The sequence below is a fragment of the Ranitomeya variabilis genome, chromosome 8, assembly GCF_051348905.1.
Source record: "Ranitomeya variabilis isolate aRanVar5 chromosome 8, aRanVar5.hap1, whole genome shotgun sequence".
In the NCBI taxonomy this organism is placed as follows: Eukaryota; Metazoa; Chordata; class Amphibia; order Anura; family Dendrobatidae; genus Ranitomeya; species Ranitomeya variabilis.
This window is the reverse complement of record NC_135239.1, coordinates 174,559,362-174,587,215: the sequence shown is the minus strand read 5'-3', so window position 1 is coordinate 174,587,215 and position 27,854 is coordinate 174,559,362. Positions and strand designations below refer to the sequence as shown.

The 27,854-nt window shown below is 42.6% G+C and overlaps 1 protein-coding gene across 1 annotated transcript in view; it reads right to left on the bottom strand.

The window, feature by feature from the left end:
• Nucleotides 1-9,237: 9,237 nt before the first annotated feature.
• NUP210 (nucleoporin 210) overlaps nucleotides 9,238-27,854 on the bottom strand; it is a 115,814-nt gene continuing 97,197 nt past the window's right edge. The window contains exons 34-40 of the mRNA XM_077276978.1: nucleotides 27,039-27,162; nucleotides 18,843-18,989; nucleotides 17,546-17,796; nucleotides 15,496-15,703; nucleotides 12,595-12,702; nucleotides 12,437-12,514; nucleotides 9,238-12,243 (exon numbers count right to left, since the gene is read on the bottom strand). Of these exons, the coding sequence (XP_077133093.1) occupies nucleotides 12,134-12,243; nucleotides 12,437-12,514; nucleotides 12,595-12,702; nucleotides 15,496-15,703; nucleotides 17,546-17,796; nucleotides 18,843-18,989; nucleotides 27,039-27,162 (1,026 nt within the window). The 3' untranslated portion in view covers nucleotides 9,238-12,133. The remainder of the gene's footprint in view (nucleotides 12,244-12,436; nucleotides 12,515-12,594; nucleotides 12,703-15,495; nucleotides 15,704-17,545; nucleotides 17,797-18,842; nucleotides 18,990-27,038; nucleotides 27,163-27,854) is intronic.

Below are 27,854 nucleotides of genomic sequence, written 5' to 3'. Positions count from 1 at the left end.
GACATTATCCTCTATCACAAATTTATAGAACAATGAACAGGGCCGATTGTTAAATGAATAAGATGTCGCCTTTGTCTGTACATAGTGATTCAAGTATATAGTGCGAAGTACTGCTCATATAATGGGGTGGTGGCCCACTACTGCACAGCGGCCCACCGGAGGATTCTCCTGTTCTCCTTTTGGCCAGTCCAGCCTGGACTCCCACCGATAAATAGTACAAAGGTTTTGCATCCCATATTTCCCCTCACACACGGCTCCATTGTTCATAAATAGGTGGTGGAACATCCCTTTACCACTTTACCATCCACTCCTGGTTTTTGTCTGTGTTTCCCTAAGGCCATGTTCCCACATAGACCAAACACTTGGTTTTTTTTCTGTGCGTTTTTCCTGCAGGTGTCCATACCAAATTTTGCAATATCAATTTGCCCTCGTTATTGTGTTTTTGTTGTGGATTTTCCCCATTATTTATGAAAGTTTGGTGCAGAAATGACCCAACTTGTTTTTTATTCATTTTTTTAGTGAAGAAATACTGAAATTTTGTATTTAAACAGAACCTAATACAACTGCGTTTTTTTTTGGTCCCCCCATAGAAGCCTAACAGTAAAATAAAACCAAAAAACACACAATAATGTTGATATCAACCTGCTGATTAATGCTATTTCTGAAGATTAATGTTGTTAGAAAGCTGCCTGGCCACTTTACAGAAAGTGCTGCACTGGATAGAAAATGAACGTTATTTCTCCCGGCAGCCTCTGGCTTTCAGTCATAGGGGTGGTGCCGACACGGCTTCAGTCACTGAGCAGCGGCTGTAACTGCACACCTGGCACTGACTGACATCCGGGTTAGCGTTGCTCCATGCAGAGCAGGCTGTCAGTGCCAGGCGTGATTACAAAAAAACACAAGTACACAGGCAGAGATGCTTACCTGTCCAAGGCCTCCAAACAATTGCACTAGCCAAGGTGCAGTGGACCCAAGTTGGACAGGTAAGCATCTCTGCCTGTGTACTGGTGTTTTTTGGTTAACAATAGTGGAGGTTTTTCCTCTTATGGTGTTTTTTTTCAGGCATGATTACAGCCTTCTTTCATTGTGTACTGAGTGGTGACAGTAGCCGTGCAGGTAGGCCTGCATGACTGAAAGCCGGAGGCAGCCAGGAAGAATACCGTTAATTTCCTCCCCGATGCCGCACTTCCAGAACAGCAGCCAGGCGCCTTTATAATGCTATTAACCCTATAGATGACAATACAGTTGCCTCCTATTTGCTCTGCAGAAGAAGGCTTTTCTATTACACCGCCACACTACTGCAGACGCTCTGCTCTTTTCCTGACAAGCAGGACAGAAAATTACGTTTTTGGCTCCCCTGTAATGAACAGAGAAGAGGATCACTATGAAGAGGTGGCTGTGGGAAGAGTGTTTGAAGATGTCACTCAGCTCATTTGTTGGACGTGCACTTTGCTATACACTTTGAACACCAGGTGGCGCCAGTAAGTAAAAGTCAGAACTTCATTCAATCATTTTTTTTAATGGCGTGAGATACATGTAATTTGCATTGAGCAACTAAAGTGTAAAAAAAAAAAAAAAAATTGGACAAATGGTAATAGCTCCATATTAGACGAAAATTTTCATCCCAACTCCACAAGTGGCACAGACTAGTCCCCTGCATCAACTACTCATTACAAAATCTAGTGCCCATAACCCGGAATATTATGTTTTTCAAGAAAGCTATCCAGGCCTCCTTAATCTTTTTTAGCGAATCACCCATTACACCATGATGTGGCAGCGATTTCCATAATCTCATTGCTCTTACTGTAAAGAATCACCATCTGTGATTAGGGTTAAACCTTTTATTTCCTCCTGTTGGTCCCTAATTTGGACAGGTGCTGCGGCATCCATCCGGACTATGGCAGTGCCAGGGTTTACCTCCTGAGCCTGTGGCCCCAACATTATCCACAAACACAGTGGACATTGAACCTTTATATTTTTCACTCTCTTTGAATCCAGTCTTGGCTTTGGTTAAAATAAAAAATTGCATCAAAAATGACAAAGTGTGATTGCAGCCTTACGTGTTTTTCTTTTTTTTTACCAAAAATGTGAATAAATCTCATCAAAATCAAGAAGCGAGTACAAAAAAGAAAACTTTAAAGACGGAGTGATCAAACATTAATGCGATCACGCCTTTAACGAGTTTCTTCTTGTTCGACTAATTAGTATCACATCGCTGCGGAACTTGACAAATAAAAAAGGGATTAAGAAAATTAGTAGGAAAAAGGAAGGTTGCAATGTAAATTGGCATCAATGGTAAAAGCAGAAAACAAGCGCATATCTGAAAATGCTGTTCCGAATCCTCTGGGAAGTTTCTGTAACGCTCCGTCATACGAGATCTCCAGATTACCAGCGGACGTAGGAGTAACCACACTTTGATTTTAAGAGGAGAGCATTTTAATGACTCCTGGGTGTCCGTTTTTCTGCTTACTATGTACATATCACATGGCTCCCCAGTGATTTACTCATCTACACGTGACCTCCTGCCATGTAATTGGGGCGGCATGATGATGAGCAAGGAATCAGTGGGGATTTAAAGGGAAGCTTCTACGATATAAGATAGCATCCATCAGATGTATTCAGAAAGCCAACTGCTAAATCACGGGCGCTCCTAATATTCTGGAATATCTAATGGACTCATATATGCACGGCGGTACTGGGGACTGGGTACAGCTCACCTGCTTTACTTCTTGTAGTATGGCAATCACCGTAGCCTCCTGGCCGAAATGGTTCCAGAAAAAGGCCAATAACATCCCTGGACAACGCCTCACTGCACCACTCCAGTTGATTGACAGGTTTCATAGGGAAAGGTCTCTTATTAACTGGAGTGGCGCGGCGGCATCAATAAGGGCCTGGCTGTGTGATTCCAGCCATGCATGTCTTCCTCTAAATCTCTGCAGGCTTTCATAGGAAATAGTTTGAGGGGCCGTCTGGGGTCTATGGAAAGAGATGAGGCTAGCCAGCCTCCGGTCGACATCTTGCTACACCGCTCCAGTTGAATGACAGGCCTTTTCCTATGAAACCTTTTTATCGACTGGAGTGGTGCGCGGAAACGATGGCCAGAGATGATATTGGACTAGTCCCATCTTTCCTTTTAGGCCAACTTTTTAAACCTGCTGGAACATTTCAGAGTAAAACATATCGGGCTGAAATTGTGCAGCCGGTCTCTGATCATGCTGTCCGTGGTTCTGGCAGCATCAATCTAATAACAGATTCCCGTAAAGGAGTGTTGCAGTCATAAAGCTGATCATAGTAACTCCCTCTCCTGTGACCACTAGTGAAACAATTCACTGGATCCTGGTCCAGGGTCCGCATCCGAGGGATAGGAGTTTGCGTCTAGGTGACGGGAGCCCTGTGAACTGCCTCCTAACATCCCCTGTGCCTTTACTTATTAATAGTCCTAGTGCACCATCTTGCCTCAAAAAGAAAAAGTGGACTCCAGCAGGCAGGTGACAGATCACAGGTTCTCCTGTCCCGCAGCCAAAGACTACTGATGCGTCCGCTAGACCAAGGTCCTGTGAATCAATTCGCTCATCTCTAGCTGTAATCTGCAAGGGAACTTGACTTTTGCATTATGACTTAATAAGGTTGAGCAATAAGATTTCTGCAGCCGTGGAAGCTAGAACAGGACGGTCTTCACTTGTGTGCCCGGTGTCCTTGGCCGGCATGCTGGGCACTTCTTGAGCTTACTAGCCATAACATTATGTCACCAGGCACAAGAGGCCCCAAGGAAGAGAACACTGCCCCGGTCCAGCTGCCAGGATGCCGGACCAGAGCAGGAAATTACGTGCTTGGTCTGGACATTTAATGCATGTACTTGGCACATATCATTGCTACACATATACCTTTGTGACTGAGCATGTGTGACCACCATCAGTGAGCTCATCAGATGGACCCGGACTTTGTTGTACACGTTTGACACCATACTGTGCAAGTTCTCATTCACACATCAGTTTTTTTTTACAAGTAAAATGGAGTTTTTCTTCTTCTCCTATGTAACAGGATGCAAAAATTAGACCGCACTCAGATGACTTCCGAGAGAGGTCCCATTTTGTTCACGAACCAAAACCCATAGACTTGCATTGCCGCCTTTCTCTGACATTCAATCGGACATGTCTTCGCAATATTGTGCGGACCTCTGGGTCTCGGTCTGAAAAGTTTTATACTTGTAAATGACCCCATTCACCATTACGAGTGCCATCCATGAAAAACCAAGATCGCACCCATATGAGCAAAACGGATGTCTGAACGAGCAATAACAAAATGTCACAACTCATTATGGGTTCTTTGTTTTTGTTTTTTAATACCATGTAGATGGCAAATAATATACATTTTTTATTATCTATAGCAATATTTCACAAATTCTCCTCTTAGATCTACATGAAGGCAAACATTGCTTGCTTTGAACCAGTGACATCATTCAGTCAGTAAGAATTTAGCTGGTAGTGAGAGCCGCGCTCGGTGTCAGCTATAACTTACAGGCCTGTCTAATGCTCACTTGTATCTAGGATCTCAAAAGGCACATAGCACTCAGCTGCCAATAAAACCTATGCATCATCTCGGCCTCATCGCTGCACCCAACATATTTAATTATCTACATTCCATACATTTAATAATGACAATTGGTCATTAATTCACTAATCCCTCACTGCCCCCACGTATGTCACAAATCCACCCAGCAGCCATGTCATGAGCAAATAAGTAATGATTATTAATTCTAAGATTGACATTGGTCAGCCATAATGCAATCTGCAATGAGCATGCATTAATCAATAACCTTCGGGATAATTACTACACGAGACCTTTTCTTAACCCCTTCACGACATGCGCCGTGTATGTATGACGCATGTCGTGTCTCGCCCTTTGATGAGGGCTCTGGCGCTGAGCCCAAATCTTTCCTGGCACATGTCAGCAGTTTTGAACAGCTGACATGTGCCTCTATCAGCCGTGGGTGGGTCCTTATGCAGAAATCATGAGTTATTCTAATAAGGTGCTCTGTGCACGGAGGGCGGAGAAGCTTCCCTCCTACATGTTCTCAGGTTATCTTCATCCCCAACTTCATTGATTGATAGGGCGGTCACTGCTGAAATCCTACATACGCACACTATAGGCAGCAGACCAATACCACAGGGAGAGGCTGTTTTGTGCATGCGCCAACAGCAGGGGCACGTGTGAATCCAGCAATGTCAGTCAATGAGATGGGACTTTAGTGGAGATAACCATAGGACATGTGGGAACGAAGCATATCACTTTTAGGCCACGTTCAGTATTTGGTCAGTATCTGATCTCATGATTTATAAGTCTAAAAAACAGGAGTGGAACAATCGGAGGCAAAGTATAATAGAAACATATCACCACTTCTGTATTTTTCACCCACTCCTGGTTTTGGCTTACAAATAGGGATGTAAAAACTGACCGAATACTGAACATGTCCTTACATTTCTGGTCAATTTAAAACAGATTTCCTCTTGGTGGAACAGAACATTGGGCAGAATCCCTCCAACTCTTCTTGTCCATTTTGAGAAGTAAAAAATCTCGAAAGAATCGAAAATCGTAATTTGCAAATGTCAGTTGAGCCATAATTTGCTAATTTTTATGCCTGCTGATAATAAATTCCCCCAATACTTTTAGCAGAAAACACAAACAGCGGATATAATTTGCATATTATTCTAGCATATTGCAGTTATCTGCTAAATATGAGTTATCTGCTAAATATTTTACCCACAGTAATACATCAGGCTCTCAGCACCTTCGGTTTTGGCATAAACAATTAAGATATTACTTTTAGAGGGGTTTATATAATTTTCAACCCCTTCTAATATACAGTAGATCACATCTCATTTTGAAGTACTTACTACCGGTAGGTTTTCCACTAAGGCAAAGATAAGCACTCACCCTTTTACACGTAGTTGTTTTATTGCACTGACATCTGCTGGGCGCAAACAGTCCTACCTAACCTGGTGGAAACGTCCTCTGGGATCTACAAATTATACACGTTTTTGAATTTAGAAAATATTGTAATCCACTTATAGTACTGGGAAAAAGTTTTAGGCAGGTGATGAAATACAGCGGTAAAGTAAGAATTGCTTGAAAAAAGTAGAAGTTTATATTTACCAATTAAAATGCAAAGAGAATGAACAATCTGCTCTTCTTGGTACACTTGCACAGATTTTGAGGGAACTGAACAGGGAGATTCTTCTAAAAATCTTGGAGAACTAACCACAGATCTTCTGTGGATGACATTTGTGTAAATCCTACGGTCTCTTCATAGACTTGATGTTGAGATCAGGGCTCTGTGGGGGTCGTATCATCACTTCCAGGACTCTTTGACCCCAATTCATCAAAGCAATTTTGCCAGAATTGTATATATTCATCAATTGCTTTCAAGAGTTGCAAAAGGTTTCTGCAACTCGAATGGTTTTGGCGCTTTTATGTAGTTTTCTCCCAGCTCCTTCAAAATGGGCAGAATTGGGGTGGGATGGGGGCATGACGCCACAGCAGGTCTAATTCATGCTGAACTGTTGCATTCCTTACCCATAAATCTTACTTCTGGAATGGGGCACGCCACTTGTCAGACACTTCTGATTCATTAAGCGGCATAAGCATCATTAAGTCTGGCGAGAAAAATTGCCAGTCTTGATGAATCATCATGGCCTTTGTTATTCCAGATGATGAGCATAGTTCTTAGGGATATTGGCTATACGTCTGAGGTAGTTTTCCTTCTGGATAAGTAATTTGTAGCGAAACGCCTCCCTGATGTTATTGAATGATTGATACGCATCTGTATTTCTCAGCTTTGAAGACAAAATTGACCCTGACCAAACCTCCAACTTCAAATGAAGTCCCAAACTTGCAGGGACCCTCCACCATGCTTCACTGCTATCTGCACATTCATTATTATACTGTTTGTCAGCCCTTCAGTAAACAAACTACCTTCTGCTACTGACAAATATATGGAAAAACTTATCAGTCCACCCCAGTTCCTATGTTTTTGTGTATCGTTGAGTTGTTTGCCTTTTCCTTGTTTTCATATTGAAGGTATAGTTTTTGCTGCAATTCTTCCATAAAGTCCACTTCTGGCTAGACTTCTCAGAACACTAGATTGATGTAGCTGGTCCAACTGGTCGCTGCCAGATCTGAGCTGATGGCACTGGAGGACATCTTCTGATTTGGAAGAGAAGCATGATGTCTTTCATCTGCAACACTAAGTTACCTTCACAGACCACTATGGTCCTCAACACTGACAATTTCTTGGCGTTTCTTCAAATGAGTTTAAATAGCACACCTCGAAACTAGTCTCCTTTGAAATCATTGTTTTGGAGAGACCTTGCTGATGAAGTATAACTACCTTGTGTCTTGTTGCTGTGATCACACTTTCCATAGTGTATAACCTGTGACATGAAACGGTCTTCCACAACCTCACTTTTGTAAGAGTTTAGCTGTTCCTCACCCAGTTTTAAGCCTCTTACACAATGTTTCTGTTTAAAGTTGATGACTGCGTTTCAACCTACATATGATAAAGAAGATTACCCATTTTGTATAATTGATTATTCATACACCGGACTATAATCAAACGAAAATCCCTGACTTTCTACAAGTGTAGCTAGAAGAGCTGAAGTTTTGAAAGTAAAGTGTGGTCACATCAAATATTGAATTGATTTAGAATTCCATTTTGTTCATTCACTTTACATCTTGGCAATTTAAGATTACCGTAGTTTATTTTTTTAAACACTTCTATTTCAGAAAGCATTCTTACTTTGCAAAATTTTGTTCCAAACTTGCCTAAAACTGTTGCACAGTGCTGTATATTGATAAGTTGCAGTATTTCTTTAGAGTTCTCCACAAGATACATTTGATGGAAAAGCAACAGGATGCGCCTCCTTCCACGCTTTGGACCGACCCTTTGTTTTAGCTTATAAACTACTTGCATGTTCTGATCAGAGAAAGGCCTCATTCAGATGTCTGTTTTTCACGGAGAGATCATGGACAGGATACTATCTGGTCTCAACATACTTAGGAAAGGGTTACACAACGGTTTTTGTCTCTATTTCGAAAAATCAGAGTGGGATCCGATTTTCTCGGGAGGTCGAGGAGAAAAAAAAAAGTTTTCTCCACCTTCTCCATTATGTCAGTGTGAAAATTGGACTGCATTCTGATGTCACGCCTCCTGACAAAGACAGGCGAAACGCACGTTGACGCGGCAGGTGGGGGTCTACAGCTCTAAGTTATATTTATACATATGCACCTATAGTCTACTCGTTTATTACGCACTATTGCACTTTATCTCTGCTTTACTGTGCACATTTATGCTTCCTTTCTTGTATATTCCTTCTGGACAGACCTATATATGTAATTTTGTTGTTGCACTATGTTTGAGCAATCCTGTTGTATCTTTATATTATATTAGGACCCCTGATGGGACCGCTTGATAATTAGATGCACTCATGATATCAATTTATATAATTAATCTCTATAGTGTGTAATACACAAGTTCTATACTAGCAATGCATATGGCATTCCATTTTTTTGGAGCAGATATAATTTTTTTACTATCCCCCAACAATCCTGCTTTTTGTGTTTCTCTGATTTGATTCAATTTTAATTAATAATCTATGTAAGATATTAAAAAAAAAAAAACTCAGACCTTTTTCTATAATTTGACTAATAGAATGTGTTATAGGTGGTCATCAGAGTGTGGTCTGATTTTTTCCAAGGATCCATAGACATGAACAGTCTAGTAGCACGCGACTCTCGTAGGAAAATTGTGCATGCTGTTATTTTTGGATTACGCAGCCGAAGGAAAAAATTGGAAAAATTGTGTATAGTCCCAAAGACTAACAAGGGCACAAGTGCAAGGAGTGTAGCCCATAAGGGGCTGCCGACTGGCTGCAGTGCTCGCGTGCCACACGAATCCTGGCAGACCCAATGCTGACATTGCTGGAACGGTGGGCTGCCGACTGGCTGCAGTGCTCGCGTGCCACACGAATCCTGGCAGACCCAATGCTGACATTGCTGGAACGGTGCGAGAGGCGAGTCTATGCTTTTTCTTTATTTTATAACTTGGCCTTGGGTTCCGGATTTATGGCACACAACAGAAATAAATCACACTAATGTACAGTACCGCAGCTTTAAGGCATAGTATTATCATAAGAATTGTTACACAGATATATAAAATGTAATAATTCAGCGAACGACAAGTATTAAGAAACAGTTTATTATACAAAGGAAAATTGCAATGCAGCTGACATGGTAAAAAAATAAGGCACAAACGGCATTCACAACGATAGCGAGCAAAACAAATGATGATTCTGAGCTATTAGAGTATAAGAAAAAAAAAAGACAAAAACAGATAAGTACCGTACATTCAGCGTGGTTTATCTTTAGGGAAAAAAAAAAAGAAAGCTTGAGGTATTTGAGTAGAGAACACTTTACTACACTTTGCTGGCCCCTGAGTATGAGCTTCATCAGTTTTCAGCACTTGACTGCGACAAAGAAAACAAAACTGACATTTTTCACATTGTATCGCTCCCGTTACACATCACAGTGATCCGTCTCACGTGATGCCGGTACAACAGTGATCGGCCATGAAGTTTTTAGCATCTTGAAAACTGGCAGACTGAATTATTTAAGACGTTTTAACACACGGTATCCCTGTGCCCATTCAATCAATAGTAGTACAGGAAGTCTGCATTAAGGGAAAACTGTGAATCTCTTGCAAGATTCTTCATCGAGTCGAACAATTATCACCTGAAACACGAAATAATCATATTCTCCCGGTACTAAACCGGACGGTGGGATATTGCCACTTTACCAGGGATGGTTAGATTGAACAACGTGGCACGATTTGCCCACCAAGAACTGTTAGTTGCACAGTAATTAAAAAAAGCAATTATTCAGGAGATTGGATTACATCCTCTTCCAAATGTCACCAATCTAGAAGCAAGGGTGAGGTATATAGGTATATAATGGAATGTAGGCGATCTGTATTAGAACGTGTACACAGCGGAATCGCTATAAGACATTTAAAACTTGGCACTCAACTTATGAATTTTTGTTGAAAATGTATTTGCAGTCCATAAAACGTTTCGGTCCAACATGGACCTTCATCAGTCTGCCGACTGCTTGTGACAGCAGGAATTTTATAAGAGTGTAGTAAAATGGCCGTGCATCTGTGCCACCAAGAAAAGTAGCCTGAAGTGGTGCAGAATTCTACCTATTAGAAGAGGGTCAGAAGATCTAGAGTAATCGGCTGTGGGGGCAGTGATCCAGTGAATGGCAGTGGTGGTCAGTGGGTCTGCTCCATGTTGTAGACGCCGCGTCTACTACACTGAGCAGACCCAGTGACCACCACTGCCATTCATTGGATCGCTGCCCTAACAGCCGATTAGTCTAGATCTTCTGACCCTCTTCTAATTGGTACAATTCTGCACCACTTCAGGCTACTTTTCTTGGTGGCACAGATGCACGGCCATTTTACTACACTCTTATAAAATTCCTGCTGTCACAAGCAGTCGGCAGACTGATGAAGGTCCATGTTGGACCGAAACGTTTTATGGACTGCAAATACATTTTCAACAAAAATTCATAAGTTGAGTGCCAAGTTTTATTTTTCTATTCATTGGTTTGGGTAACCTACTTGAGCATCTTTCACAGTAGTGCCACGTTATACTCTATAAAGGAGCATTTAGTCACCACAATTCTGGCCTGTCAATGCCCCTTAAACTAGTGCCATTCGACTATACACAAGACGTTTGGCACTCTTTAAATGACCTGATCACACAAACCGGTGACCAATGATGGGGCAGAACGATGATCGCTAATTACAACAGATCTGACCACATACAGTGTCAGGTTGTCAGCAGCCCATTGCTCATGTACACTGGGTGATGCGCCACCAATTAGGATTTTCTTCCACCATAAAAAAAAAATTACCCAATGAACAAGAAACCGGCTGATTCGTGAGGTGATCGCCGTCATGTTTTCACCAGTGGACAACCAGGAAGTGTGAACCTAGACTTACTGGCTCTTTTAGGAGAGTTTTCCCATTGGGGGAGTTCACAGTTTGGGTGTGAATTTTAAGTAACCAACCCGACTCGCTTAGTACTATCTTTACAAAATAGGTGTAAATGCCACAAGAATTATAATGGATCCCTTCCTTACATTCTTGCAGTTTGGACCGTTGTGCAGAGGTAATGGCGGATTATTGCTCGTTTTCATCCAGGATACATTGATTTGATGCTCACATTTGTCCAGTTGTATAATGATGATCTAATCCAAGCAAAGCAAATGGCAGGATTAAAAGAATATTCTTATTATTAATTTAAAAAAATTGGTGTACTAGGAGGCAGCAACCAGTCTATTTGCATGCAGAAGAGAAGAATGGTCCTGGGGATAGTGGTTTTTCATTATCATTAATGCCTCAAGCTCACAGAGTACTCTGTATCCGATTGTGACACCTCATGCACGTTAACTACCGAAAGACAATGCTGGGTCTGGCAGTACAGTATAGTGCAGTCAGCTTGTCATTTCTGTGGATAGAGACTAACATGCACGGGATTCATTCACAGCTATGAATTTCCAATTGGTCAGGCTCACATTGCAAGGCTACAATTACTGATCAGTGCAAAATATTCCTGAGTTACACAGAAAGAGCTGCCACGCATGACGCTTTCTAACTTCTACCTGAAGGGAAAAGCGAGTGGTTCGAAAAAGCAGAAATTATAAAAACAGAAGATAAAAAAAAAAAAAAGGGAATAAAAACAGTCCTTCAATCCTACAACTAAAATTGCAGTAAGATACACATAAAAACAAACAATTCAATCGGATCTTCGAAAAAAGTACCGAACAATTAAATTAAATGGACGGCATTAAAATTGGCTGCCGATAGCGATAAATGAAAAGGTTTACGATGCCATAAGATGCATGGATCTCAGCCCATGCAGCACAGAGGAATCCACATCTATTAAGAAAAGTGTGCAAAACTCCAGTCATCAAACACAAGAAAAGAAAATGCATATCGTGCTGCGCGACACATGCACTACAAAAGGCTCCCAAATCAAAACAAGTCTGCTCTTTGGTAAATCCGTTTTTTTTTTTAGTTGGAAGCGTAGTCTGGACTCCACAGTGGCCGAGACTTGGAGTTGCTCTGAGGCCAGTTTGGACTGTGGTGATTGGTAAAACTCCCTGGTGGTGTCGAAGAAAAGCCTAAAAAGACAACAAAGGCAAAAGCTTTTAGAAAGTTTCTACCATTTATTAAAAAAACGTTGCTAGTATTAGGAAGGGTATGAAAACGCCAACCCCATCTCCACCACAAAATAGTCTAAAAAACAATAGTGGAGATACAGTTGTTGCAATAGTAAAATTTCCTGAAGTGCACGGTGTTGGTAGTAACACTTACTATTCGGTGGTGCGGATGGAGGAGGAGGAGAACGTGGTATAAACGCCGGGTGATTAACAGTCTCCTTTGGTGAAAGAACTGAAAAAGGAAAAACAAATATTACCGAATTGTGACGTTAAGAGACTGAACTACACTTGTATTATTGTGTCTGTGCTTACAGAGAATAGCAATGGCTGCCCCGGCTATGAGAGCAAACAAGGTGAAGAAGAACACAGGATAAGAGTCCATAAAGGTCTTGTAAAAGCTTTGCTCCCCGGTATAAGGCACTGCAAGAGAGAACACCACGGAAGAGAAAAGTCGTTATTTAGGCTTCTGTTCGTCACTGGAAACTAACATATGTGGGGCATATATAAGGCATTAGGAGGCTGCCAAAGTTAGAGGTTGCCCAATACATAGAATCAATATATATAATTGTCTAAGGGTCACTTCCGTCTTTCTGTGTCTGTCACGGATATTCATTGGTCGCAGCCTCTGTCTGTCATGGAAATCCAATCGCTGATTGGTCGTGGCAAAACGCCCATGACTATTGCCACGACCAATCAGAGACGGCCATAGTCTGGCAGCGAAATGGCCGCTGCTTTACTGCCCTGCAGTTAGCGCTGAGCGCTCACACAGGGTTAATGCCAGCGTTAACAGACCGCGGTGTAACGCACTCCGTTAATGCTGCTATTAACCCTGTGTGACCAACTTTTTACTATTGATGCTGCGTATGCAGCATCAATAGTAAAAAGATCTAATGTTACAAATAATAATAATAATATAAAAAAAAGGTTATTCTCACCATCCGACATCGCGGCTGTCCTCGGCAGTGCAAGCGGCAGGTTCCGGTGCCAAGGATGCTATGCGAGAAGGACCTGCCATGACGTCACGGTCATGTGACCGCGACGTCATCACAGGTCCTGTGCTCATACCAACCCTGGGACCGGAAGCTGCCGCATTCACCGCACACAGGGGCCTTCGGAAGGTGAGTATATGTTATTTTAGACTTTTTTAACCACGCATATAGTGCCCACATTGCTATATACTATGTAGCTGGGCAATATACGTGGCTGTGTTATACTGCGTGGGCTGTGTTATAGACTGCGTGGGCTGTGTTATAGACTGCGTGGGCTGTGTTATAGACTGCGTGGGCTGTGTTATAGACTACGTGGGCTGTGTTATAGACTACGTGGGCTGTGTTATAGACTACGTGGGCTGTGTTATAGACTACGTGGGCTGTGTTATAGACTACGTGGGCTGTGTTATAGACTACGTGGGCTGTGTTATAGACTACGTGGGCTGTGTTATAGACTACGTGGGCTGTGTTATAGACTACGTGGGCTGTGTTATAGACTACGTGGGCTGTGTTATAGACTACGTGGGCTGTGTTATAGACTACGTGGGCTGTGTTATAGACTACGTGGGCTGTGTTATAGACTACGTGGGCTGTGTTATAGACTACGTGGGCTGTGTTATAGACTACGTGGGCTGTGTTATAGACTACGTGGGCTGTGTTATAGACTACGTGGGCTGTGTTATAGACTACGTGGGCTGTGTTATAGACTACGTGGGCTGTGTTATAGACTACGTGGGCTGTGTTATAGACTACGTGGGCTGTGTTATAGACTACGTGGGCTGTGTTATAGACTACGTGGGCTGTGTTATAGACTACGTGGGCTGTGTTATAGACTACGTGGGCTGTGTTATAGACTACGTGGGCTGTGTTATAGACTACGTGGGCTGTGTTATAGACTACGTGGGCTGTGTTATAGACTACGTGGGCTGTGTTATAGACTACGTGGGCTGTGTTATAGACTACGTGGGCTGTGTTATAGACTACGTGGGCTGTGTTATAGACTACGTGGGCTGTGTTATAGACTACGTGGGCTGTGTTATAGACTACGTGGGCTGTGTTATAGACTACGTGGGCTGTGTTATAGACTACGTGGGCTGTGTTATAGACTACGTGGGCTGTGTTATAGACTACGTGGGCTGTGTTATAGACTACGTGGGCTGTGTTATAGACTACGTGGGCTGTGTTATAGACTACGTGGGCTGTGTTATAGACTACGTGGGCTGTGTTATAGACTACGTGGGCTGTGTTATAGACTACGTGGGCTGTGTTATAGACTACGTGGGCTGTGTTATAGACTACGTGGGCTGTGTTATAGACTACAAGGGCTGTGTTATAGACTACAAGGGCTGTGTTATAGACTACAAAGGCTGTGTTATAGACTACAAGGGCTGTGTTATATACTACAAGGGCTGTGTTATATACTACAAGGGCTGTGTTATATACTACAAGGGCTGTGTTATATACTACAAGGGCTGTGCTATTTACTACGTGGGCTGTGTTATATACAAGGGCTGTGTCATATACTACGTGGGCTGTGTTATATACTACAAGGGCTGTGTTATATACTACAAGGGCTGTGCTATATACTACTATACATATTCTAGAATACCCGATGCGCTAGAATCGGGCCACCATCTAGTGCCCTTTATAAATATCTATTTTTAACCCCTATGCACTTTTGTAATTTGCTTTATTATAAAATCTCCCACCATTCTCCGTCCCGCTATTCCCTATAACCTTCTTTTTTTTCACTTTATTTTCTGTAATGTGAAGTTTCATTAGAGGCGAGTGTCAAACAAGTTGTCCCAGGAGAATGGTCCTGAAGTCACTTCCCCACAGCTTCTATCACCCAAGATGAAGTCCAGAATCACTTGTGGTAATGGAGTTAGAGAGAAGTGACTGCAACTACTTTCACCACCACCATTTCACTCTCCACCGCCCCACATCTTCAGTCTCCAGTGCCATATAGCATCTGTCCCTGCCGCCTTGGTCACCGAATTGAGACGTCATCAGGGATGGTGATAGAAGCAGGGTAAGTGACCGCAGCGCTGACCCTTGATGACTATTTGTTCAGGTGCGGTGACAGCTGTGATGCGCCCCTGATGACGTCTCGTTTTAGAGTACAAGGCGGCGGGGACAGAACCTGTGGGGCCGGCCATGAAAAGCTAAAGGCACCACTACATTCCCCGATCACCTCAATGGTAAAAGCTACACACATACACACCATTAAGTGGGCCTGTAGCTGCCATAAGTCTGATGGGAACATCTATGGTTTGGTCTGACATGTAGCTGGAAACAGAAAGCGATGTGGACAATGATCCTCGATTTAAAGCCTGCAGATCAGTAATGCCAACTTCATATGTAACAAAGCTGGGAACTCCAGAGGACTTCTCTTTCCGATACACAGTCACCACCGGGGACCCAACCTTCACCTGTCGGAAGAGCGGAAGAGATCACACAAGTTTAGACAGATTTTATTCTGTAGAACGTACTACATTATAGCCCGAGTAATGAAGACCAAGTCTTCATTATATGCAGCCATTTTTTTTTTTTTTTAATATATGATAAAATGTATGCTGCCCAGGAAGGCTATTAAGAAAATATAAAGATAAACGTGTGACTGTATTACTTGCATCCTGCATTTTTCACGAATTCTCCCCTCTGGAGGGGCTGTGTCTATGGCCGGGTTCAAACAAGAGTATCAAAAATCGCTCAATTTCCATCCAGAAATTTCATACGATTTTCCTCCGTGCCCATCCGTTTTTATACATCAACATTTTAAAATATACATGATCAAATAGTATCAGTAAAAATCAAATGCTACACAGATGATCCGTATGGAGCAGATTTTCTTTTCTGTGCAACCTTTGACTTGTATAGGCGAATCGCATCCAGTACACGGAAGAGACTAATGCATGCTGCCATTTTTTTTTTCCAGCGTAGGCACTCAGTCCGTGTGATAACTGTAATTTGATCAGATGTATTAAATTACATTGGTCAATGTGCTGTCCGATGTTTTCTCAGACAGAACGAGCCCCTGCCTCGCAGTTTCCCGTGAACGAGTGGGTGAAATCTTGCTCCTAACTTGTCTTCTAAAAAGAGCACACAGGGGGGGATTCCTGCTTTTATTTCTCTATGCGGCACATTATACAGCACCACTGAGCTGTGTGGCTGTGAATCCAGAACTGGCGTTTGATAAAAGATGATTGAAGCTGCAGTTGTGTGGATGTGAATCCAGCACTGGAGTTAGGTCAGAGTCGATTGAAGCTGCAGCTTCCTGTATCTCACCAATGCTAAATACTTTTCACCCTTCCTTAATCCATAATATCTAATAAGAGGTCTAAGCCGGATACCTCACTGTGCCTGTAAACCCCCTGCCCCCCCCCCCCCCCCCCCCCCCCAGAGTGGATGGCGAGGTGGGTTCAGGAGGCTGGTGGAAGCAGTGACTTATAAGTGTTAAAATAAAAATATTTCCCTGATAATAAAACATTTGGTATTATATCTTATTAATTTATGCAAAGTTAATTGAAATGAGTGTGACTATTTAAAATGCTAAATAAGCATCTCCCACCCCCCATGAATGGGCCCTCACTACTAGCTCTATTCCATGGATTACAAAACCGGCCACTCATTTTAATGGCCTCAATATAATACTACAATTCCCCTGCAGGAGTGGCTGCAAAAGAAATGCTGGAACAGCCGCATCATGTCTCACCGAAGCATGCCCTGTTTAGATTAAAGCCGACCCTGCGTTTATTTGATGGACATGGGTCCGGCCTCAGGAACCCCTAGCAGTCGTCTGTCATCTCCTGGGATTTTAGAATAAGAGAAACAGCCACGATCAAGCAAGAACTGAGCCGGCTTCAATCTAAGAGTCGGTCCCTTTACTGCCATGCTTAGTAACCAGCATACATATCATGGCAGGAAAAGGAATAAAAAAAAAATATGAAAAAAAAAAAAGTTTTTTTTATTGCCTTAAAATAAACCAGCCTGCGCAATATTAAATTGATGTAAAACTTGTCAGTGTTGTTTGCCCGCAGAGAGAAGCACGAGAAAAAAGAAGAAAAACTGTGCACATCTGATTTTTCTGTGCAATAACTCAACAGCTTGCCTTACAAGATCTTACTGAAATCTTAAAGACCCTGGAAGGGGGTTGAGATAAGACTTTTGGGTTTTGAAGATGGCGATATGATCGGCATCGAGGAACCAGAACATTTGGGCAGGTTCCCGCTTCGTTACGACGTGTGAAGGATGATTAGCATTGGAGCGCTCACCTCCAGATTGTTCAGAACTTCGGCGGCTCCAAATATCTTAATGTCGGCCGTTGTATAATGATTGCTTAAAACTATTTCCTTCTGATTGGCATAAAAGCCGGGATAAACAGACGCCAGCGCACTGATCTGCTCTCTGTAGACGTGATTCCCAAGAATGGCTGCCGTTACGGTAAGAGACGTGTCCCCCATGCTGAGATGTTTTAGCTGGCTCTCCGAAAGCTGCTGTCTTGAGAGGGAACAGGTGTAGTGACCTAGATATCGGATAGATAAGATAATGGTGAGGAGTCGGCTCGTTCGGCTCAGAGGAGGCAGTAATGACAGCAAAGAATTAGCAGCATAAGTGACAGACGCGAGGCATAGCACTTAGCACAGCGGCTTTCCAAATAAGCTGTACAAAGTGTATTAATGAAGAATAAAGGCAAATTAAAATCAGGATGTTGGAAAAGCTTAAACCTGCTTCAAACATAACCAGGACCTAGCAGTAAAAACGTGGGGGGAAAAAAAGAAAAAAAAAAAAATGTTGCACACATTCATACCCCGACCGAACTCCACAGAAAGTTAGTGGACCTTAATTTTACTAAAATCTCGCAACAAAATCAAGATCCATTCTCTCACTCATCCTTATCCATTCATTATCTGATGTTTTCTAAGATTTTTTTTCTTTTTGTCACAATCTTAAATTTTGAACCAAATTCACCAAAATGGGTGTAATTTTTGATGAATTGGCGCAAATTCAATAAATGTTTTTCTTTTTGTACATTTTTAGAGTAATTAGTTGCATGATCTTTTCAATAAACCTTAAAAATGGACCGGTCACTCAATTCATGGTGCCCAAACCTCAACAGGTACAAGCTGTCGAGCAGCCGCGAGACATGCAGCCGGAGGGACCCGAACATATTATTCGAGCCGCCGAAGACACTCGGTTACCACAAGAAACCCAGAACATTCGCTCATCACCTGTCATTCAACTAGATTGGTGCAAGGGAAAATCAGAAAACTAGTCAGGTCTCTTCAAACCATATTTTGTCAAACGCTGCGGCGTTTCCAAGAAAAACATATCTGCCTGCAGTCGTGCTCTGATCCATGGTTTGGGCGACATGATCTGAGTGACAGGATCCCTATAAAATGTTGAATTTTAGTCTTCACCTTCACAAAAGTTAAAAATTTTAAATAAAATTTTGCCACATTTCAAAATGGAAATGCTCCATTGAGATAACTTTCCAGAAGTGGAAAAAGTCCAATTCCACAGCCACACAAAATAATTAAAAAACACCAAAATCTATGACAATCATCGTACCTGTCTCTACATCAAATCCAGTTTTAATAGAAAATATTTCAGGAGGTGAAACATCTGGATTCTGATTTTTAAAATGCAGATGACAATGGATGAGGTTTTCTGGGTGAAGATCCTGAATTGCTTCAATCTGGACGGAAGAACAATCCCCTTAAAGTGATTAAAAAAAAAAAGAAATTTTAAATCTGCAAATACTAATAAACCAAAACCATCAACAAAACAGAAAAACAACAGAAAATCAGTTGTTGCCGAGTTGCTCTGGATAGCTTTATTAAACTGGTGTTAATTGATGTATTTATTTTATTATAGATCTTAGAGATAATGTTGAACTCTGGGGAACAGACGGGACAAAAGGGTAATTAGGAGATCTCACTGCTGGATCTCTGTAAAGCAGACATCAGACCGGCCTTCTGCTTATTTTACACTGAGGGCGATGTCCTTTCACATATAACGTAGGAAACATGTTATGTATATACATGTTATAGGTTTATGTTTGTTTTTTTTTCTTTTTTTTTTTTTTACAAGGTGTTGGAGGCCAAAAAAATGTCAATAGATAAAGCAAACTGAGAAAGGCGGTCTCCAGCCGCACTACAACATAAGAGCACTGTAACTGAGCAATTCCGGCCACAACTGAGACCAGGAACAGTTGATCAGTGAGGGTGCTGGGTGTCACAGCCCCACCAGACATCGATGACCCATTGATTCCAGCCACCGCCAAACAATGATGACCCATCCAAAAGATGGGCCATCATGTCCCGGATATCACCTTTAACTCCTTCCCGACCTTTGACGCAGCGTATGCGTCATGAAAACCTGTTCCAATCCGACCTGTGACGCAGCATATGCGTCATGGAGGGATCACGTCCCTGCAGGCCGGGTGAAAGGGTTAACTCCAATTTCACCCGACATGCAGGGACAGGGGTCCTGCAGCCCAGGGGGGGTGGCTTCGCCCCCCCGTGGCTACGATCGCTCTGATTGGCTGTTGAAAGTGAAACAGCCAATCATAGCAATCTGTAATATTTCACCTATGAAAATTGGTGAAAGATTACAATCCAGCCATGGCCGATGCTGCAATAGCATCGGCCATGGCTGGAGACCCCGATCTGGCCCCCCCACCGACTGACGGCGGCGATCAGCAGCCGCTGTCATTGTTCCCTACCCCTCCGTCCTGTCCTATGCGCCTTCCTCTCCCCTCCGCTGTCCGATCGCACCCCCCCATACTTACCTAGTCCCGGTGTCCTCGGTCTTCTCGCATGGGCGCCTCCATCTTGGAAAATGGCGGGCGCTTGCGCAGTGCGCCCGCCAAATCTGCCGGCCGGCAGATTCGTTCCCTGTACATTTTGGTCGCTGTGATAGAACCTAAAAAATTGTAAATAAACCCCCCCTTTATCACCCCCATAGGTAGGGACAATAATAAAATACAGAAAATATATTTATTTTTGGGTTGCACTTCGGGATAGGGTTGCACTTCGGGATAGGGTTGCACTTCGGGATAGGGTTGCACTTCGGGATAGGGTTGCACTTCGGGATAGAATTAGGGCTAGGGTTGGAATTAGGCTATGTGCACACGGTGCGGATTTGGCTGCGGATCCACTGCGGATTGGGCGCTGCGGATTTGTAGCAGTTTTCCATCACGTTTACAGTACCACGTAAACCTATGTAAAACCAAATCCGCTGTGCCCATGGTGCAGAAAATACAGCGCGGAAACGCTGCATTGTATTTTCCGCAGCATGTCAATTCTTTGTGCGGATTCCGCAGCGTTTTACACCTGCTTCATAATAGGAATCTGCAGGTGAAATCCACACAAAAAACACTGGAAATCCGCGGTAAATCTGCAGGTAAAGCGCAGTGCATTTTACCTGCAGATTTTTCAAAAATGATGCGGAAAAATCCGCACACAAATCCGCAACGTGGGCACATAACCCTAATTCCAACCCTAACCCTAAGGCCAAGATTAGGGTTAGGGGTGTGTTGGGGTTAGGGTTGGGATTAGGGTTAGGGGAGTGTTGGAGTTAGAATTGAGGGGTTTCCACTGTTTAGGCACATCAGGGGGTCTTCAAACGCGACATGGCGCCATTGATTCCAGCCAATCTTGCGTTGAAAAAGTCAAATGGTGCTCTCTCCCTTCCGAGCCTCGAACTGTGCCCAAACAGTGGTTTACCCCCACATATGGGGTACCAGCGTACTCAGGAGAAACTGGACAACAGCTTTTGGGGTCCAATTTCTCCTGTAACCCTTGGGAAAATAAAAAATTGCGGGCTAAAAAATTATTTTTGAGGAAAGAAAAATGATTTTTTATTTTCACGTCTCTGCGTTATAAACTTTTGTGAAGCACTTGGGGGTTCAAAGTGCTCACCACACATCTAGATAAGTTCCTTTGAGGGTCTAGTTTCCAAAATGGGGTCACTTGTGGGGGGGGGGGGAAGCTCCAATGATTAGGCACACAGGGGCTCTCCAAACGCGACATGGTGTCCGCTAATGATTGGAGCTAATTTTCCATTCAAAAAGCCAAATGGCGTGCCTTCCCTTCCGAGCCCTGCCGTGCCCCTAAACAGTGGTTTACCCCCACATATGGGGTATCAGCGTACTCAGGACAAACTGGACAACAACATTTGGGGTCCAATTTCTCCTGTTACCCTTGGGAAAATAAAAAATTCAGGGCTAAAAAAAATAATTTTTGAGGAAAGAAAAATTATTTTTTATTTTCACGGCTCTGCGTTATAAACTTCTGTGAAGCACCTGGGGGTTTAAAGTGCTCACTATGCATCTAGATAAGTTCCTTGGGGGGTCTAGTTTCCAAAATGGGGTCACTTGTGGGGGAGCTCCAATGTTTAGGCACACAGGGGCTCTCCAAACGCGACATGGTGTCCGCTAACGATTGGAGCTAATTTTCCATTCAAAAAGTCAAATGGCGCGCCTTCCCTTCCGAGCCTTGCCGTGCGCCCAAACAGTGGTTTACCCCCACATGTGAGGTATCGGTGTACTCGGGAGAAATTGCCCAACAAATTTTAGGATCCATTTTATCCTGTTGCCCATGTGAAAATGAAAAAATTGAGGCTAAAATAATTTTTTTGTGAAAAAAAAAGTACTTTTTCATTTTTACGGATCAATTTGTTTAGCACCTGAGGGTTTAAAGAGCTCACTATGCATCTAGATAAATTCCTTGGGGGGTCTAGTTTCCAAAATGGGGTCACTTGTGGGGGAGCTCCAATGTTTAGGCACACGGGGGCTCTCCAAACGCGACATGGTGTCCGCTAAAGATTGGAGCCAATTTTTCATTCAAAAAGTCAAATGGCGCTCCTTCCCTTCCGAGCCCTGCCGTGTGCCCAAACAGTGGTTTACCCCCACATATGAGGTATCAGCGTACTCAGGACAAATTGGACAACAATGTTCATGGTCCAGTTTCTCCTTTTACCCTTGGGAAAATAAAAAAAATTGTTGCCAAAAGATCATTTTTGTGACTAAAAAGTTAAATGTTCATTTTTTACTTCCATGTTGCTTCTGCTGCTGTGAAACACCTGAAGGGTTAATAAACTTCTTGAATGTGGTTTTGAGCACCTTGAGGGGTGCAGTTTTTAGAATGGTGTCACTTTTGGGTATTTTCAGCCATATAGAACCCTCAAACTGACTTCAGATGTGAGGTGGTCCCTAAAAAAAATGGTTTTGTAAATTTTGTTGTAAAAATGAGAAATCACTGGTCAAATTTTAACCCTTACAACTTCCTAGCAAAAAATTTTTTTTTTTCCAAAACTGTGCTGATGTAAAGTAGACATGTGGGAAATGTTATTTATTAACTATTTTGAGTCACATAACTCTCTGGTTTAACAGAATAAAAATTAAAAATGTGAAAATTGCGAAATTTCTAAATTTTTGCCAAATTTCCGTTTTTTTCACAAATAAACGCAGAAATTATAGACCTAAATTTACCACTAACATGAAGCCCAATATGTCACGAAAAAACAACCTCAGAATCGCTAGGATCCGTTGAAGCGTTCCTGTGTTATTACCTCATAAAGGGACACTGGTCAGAATTGCAAAAAACGGCCAGGTCATTAAGGTCAAAATAGGCTAGGTCATGAAGGGGTTAAAGGGAACCCGTCACATCCACAAAAGGGAGAAATATCACATGATATTCTTCCTGAAGCCGCTCGTTTCCAGTCATCGGGGTGGTGCACACAGCGGTTACCGTCACTGATCACTATGACATAGGGCAGCATGGTGGCTCAGTGGTTAGCATCGATACTTTGCAGCACTGGGGTCCTGGGTTCAAATCCCACCAAGAACAACATCTGCAAGGAGTTTGTATGTCCTACCCGTGTTTGTGTGAGTTTCCTCCCACATTCCAAAGACATACTGATAGGGGATCTAGATTATGAGCCTCAGTGAAGACAGCGATGATAATGTCTGTAAAGCGCTGTACAATATCATAGTGCTATATAAACAATGCATAAGAAATAATAATACTGTGAGCGCGGCTGATATGGCTCCCCGGCACGGTGATGGACAGCCTGCTTTGCCCCACAACTAGTTAAAAGCAGTGTAATTTTTCCAGAAACATTTCCGAGTCTTATGCTCAGTAACTTTTTATCAACGCCTTTTTAGTTATTTTTTTAGTTAATGGTTTCTCCTCTTCAGCATTCTGTTAGTATAATGTGTGCTGGAACTTCTTTTCCCCAACTTGTCAGCATGCATTACGTCTGTGCTGAACTGAAATATCACCTCTCAAGTTCTGCTTTTATGTAGCTGGACAAGAGAAGCAGAGAGACATAGACCGACCACCACCACTTCCTACAACTCTTCCGTATCTCTGCTGCTATCAGACTGATTACACTTTACAACAGGCAGGGGACAGCAAAGACATTATGGAGACTCCTAGTGGCCGGCAGTTTGAAGTGAATTTTTGGAGGAAAGACAATAGTAATTTGTATATAAACTACTTATATTATCTAGAAAATTACATCCTGCTGTCTAAACGTCTAGAAAGAGACTTTGACTTTCTGTATGAGACATACAAGAAGTTACTAAAAATCAGTAATGTTAGAAAATCAGACAGACATGTTGGAGGTGCATCTGTCTTACAATATATGATCTTCAAGCAAACAACGTACATTATTGCCCAGTGGCCCATCTGCTGCCTGTACCTCGTGATCTGGAGTTGTATACTGTACACCTTATTTTTCAGGGTAAGACATATAAATTGATATTAAAGTTCTGGATTATATTAAAAAAAAAAATACCAGAGAAATAAAACTTTTATAACCATTGAAAAGTCTCCAATGCAGCAAGTCAGGAGAAATACAAGCCATATTTTATTCTCAGCTACCAGAACATAAGCGTTTTCTTTGGATATACCGGCATGTCAGACAGTGAAGTCCTTTGTGGATATAATACAGAAAAAACCCATCTATTTTGTTTTCTAATAGACATCACAAGAATGGTTATCATCGCCGCTTCAGACGCCTTATTAGCCATCTAAACAATGACAAGCCCAGCTCATTTTCTAGCTCAGACTTGTAGGCAATGAAATGATCCGACAAGATAAGCCAGACGGGAATACAGCCATCAAGTAAAAAAAAATAAAAATCCTTCTACGAGGTAGTAGTAGCTTTTTACATAATTGTAGCGGAGAAGACAAGTAATAATAAGTACAACCAATTTGATGTTCTACTGAAGAACGTATCGGAGGATGGGTGAGGGGGGCAGTCAGTCATTTATTTTACCACCCACATGTCCCATTACGTTGTCCTCAGAATTGTAAAAGTTTTCTCGCACTACTTAGTACCCACAGTGGGTGCAGAGATGGCTGCACTCGTGGCTGGGGGGGGATAGCACTCCTGGCCCCGGGGGGATAGTACTCGTGGCCCGGGGGGCAGCTTTTTACAATGCGTTGTGTCCAAGTTTATTTACTAAAAAATGAGAAAATAAGTTTGTAGGATTCCAAGTGGGAGACCTCTTCTGATTTGTAGGCTTTGCCTAGCCTGTAAGAGGCAGTCCATGGTGGCTATGCAAGAGAGAAGAACAAGTGCTCCTAGTGCAATCAACCAAATGAAAGAAGGAGGAGACTTGCGAGTTGTTACACTCACCTGCTCGGGTTGGGTGAGAAGGCAAAATACGGACAATGGCACGGACCGTCTCCCTCCAAAGGCTGCAGCTGCGTCCGCGAAGACCCAGGTTATCAGGTTCGAGGACTCGGATATAGCAGTGGAGGAAAAATACCCCGGACTTCATGAGGACTGCACCTGATGAAGGAGCTAAATCGGCCCCGAAATGCATAGCCTGGATAAAAAGTTTCTAATCTTACCATTGTTCCAGCGCTCAAGTCCACAGTATTTTACTTCCACTGCTACGAAATACTGATGTGACCGCTGGACCAGGGTCGGGCAAATTTATTTGTACATCTCTTATTATTTAGGCACCATCAACCACCATCCCACCCCCACCCCAATAAAAAAAGAACCCTAAAGGCTGTAACACACCTGAGCCCAATTATGTGATTGGGGGTCCTACAGAAGCATCAGCAGAGCCAATTCTTCTATTTGCTCAATGCCGTCATACGAGAAGACAGAAGTGGTAATAAACCACTAAACAATAAACTTGTTGTAGGCTTGTATAATTGCTCTATGTACATGCAGCTTTGGGGGGGCTCTCGCACGAGTGTTATTTTATAAAGTGTTACTGCATAATGGAGGCATTTACATAAATAGAGAATTTAAGTGGTTCTGATGGGCTCTCAGGAGACCAAGCCGAGTAATCGCAATGAAGTGGATGAACCATAATCACTAGTTGCCATCTAGAAACACAACTACTTCTTTAATCTAAGGAGACTCCATGAATGTCATCATTGTCGTCACCAATGCGCCTCTCTGTGCCTTTATAGTCAGGAATTAAAAAACTTAGCAAACATTAAAACGGACACTTTCAATACACTTGAGTCCATACAATTCTTTCACGAACGCAGAGGAGTAATCCTTCATAGAGCAAATACATCCCGCACTTACAGTTATTATGGAAAAGCTCTGGGGTTTCAGTGCATTATATGGCGTTTTACAGGAACATTCACTTGATCTGCCGTCATACAAATATAGACGATGCCAGAAAGAGAAGTATTAGCCCTTGTGTGGCCGAGCTAGACTTCATACAGACAAATGGCTCCAAGACGCTACGGCACAGAGTAATCCTGGCTTACACGGGAATGGTCTGAAGAATCTGCACACCCAAGATTGGATGGAACACTCGATCCCCCTGAATTCTCTTTGGCATATTAGGCAGGAACATACTGTGTTTGGCGCTACCTTATAAAGCACTGGAACTTTATGGAAACAAGAACACATATCAAATTACCACCTCATGCCAAATATTACTTCCGGCATAACTTGCCGAGGTACTGATAATTGCCAAGCAAAATATATCGTCTTTCAATGTAACAAATAGTGTGAAAAATTAATCAAAGTATAAATCTTTTCACACCAGAACATAAAAGATGATATGGAAAAAACATTGGGGCCCATTTACCAATACGGTCTAATGCCGCATTCACACATGCGTGGATCCAGTTGGATAATAAAAAGTTAGGTGGGCTGCACTGTTGCCGTAATCCAAATTCTTCAACAATGAAAATAACGTAAGGAAAGAGACAATAATGCTCCACTACGGGTGAAAATGCAGAGGGCGCCAGTTTTATTTTATAGATGAAATCCTGCTTCATTGGCAACGATCGATGTTAGCACCGATCATGGCTGTTTATCCCATTATATGCTGCTGTCAATATAAAACACCAGCAACTAAATGGTTAACAGCAGGCGGGGGCTCATGTTTTGATTACTTTGAGGGGGCAATTTTTAAACTGGTATCAATTTAGGGAAGGGGGAAAATATTGCGCAGAATACTGCAGCATCCTAGGACATTCTTGGGTGTCACATATGCAATAGAAAGGAAACTGTGCAAATGAAAATAAAAGCGGAAAGAGTGGAATATTGTAATGTAAACTGTTCTACCATTACTGGGCGCAAAATATAAAATAATGCTTTTAAATATATATATAAAAAAAACAAAGAAACAAAAACAACAACAGGCAAGAATAATGTTCATTGGAAAAATTACGGACTGACTGAGAAAACACATTTTGTAATATTGTTTGCGCTCCCTGCTCCCAGGATGTTCATGCAAAAAATTGTAAGAGAGCCATGTGTTAGAGTTACCTTTCAAGTTGTTGCCATTTTCCCCAATATCAACAAGGAATTTATGAACATTTGCAGACTGCAAATTGATTTTCTCTCCATTTGCATCCACAACTCGTGTTCTCTGCGGTGAGCGGATTAACACCTGTAATGTACAAAAATATATATATATTTGCATATTCGATAGACTAAAAGTATTGCCATGATATGCATGAAGGCTGTGCAGAGTAATGTTTTCCATGCTGTGAAAACAATTCAGTATTGGATAAAATATTTTCTCTGTCGTTTCATTGGGGAACACAGGAGACCATGGGTGTACGCTGGTGCCGCCAAGAGGCTGATACTGAGAATTACAACTAAGAAAAAAAAAGCTCCTCCCCAACAGGCTACACCCACGTACTGGCAACCAAGCTCTTCAGTTTAGCTAAGGCTACTTTCACACTAGCGTTAACTGCAATACGTCGCAAATGCGTCGTTTTGCCGAAACTACGCATCCAGCAAAAGTTCTTGCTGGATACGTTTTTTCGTCATAGACTAACATTAGCGACGCATTTGCGACGCATTGCCAAACGGTGCGTCCGTTTTGCGACGCTTGGGCGTGTGGTAGCGGACCGTCGGGAGAAAAAAACGTTACATGTAACGTTTTTTGCTCCCGACGGTCCGCTTTTTCCGACCGCGCATGCGCAGCCGGAACTCCGCCCCCACCTCCCCGCACTTCCCCGCACCTCACAATGGGGCAGCGGATGCGTGGGAAAAATGCATCCGCTGCCCCCGTTGTGCGGCGGAGACCACGCTAGCGTCGGGAACGTCGGCCCGACGCACGGCGACGGGTTGTTC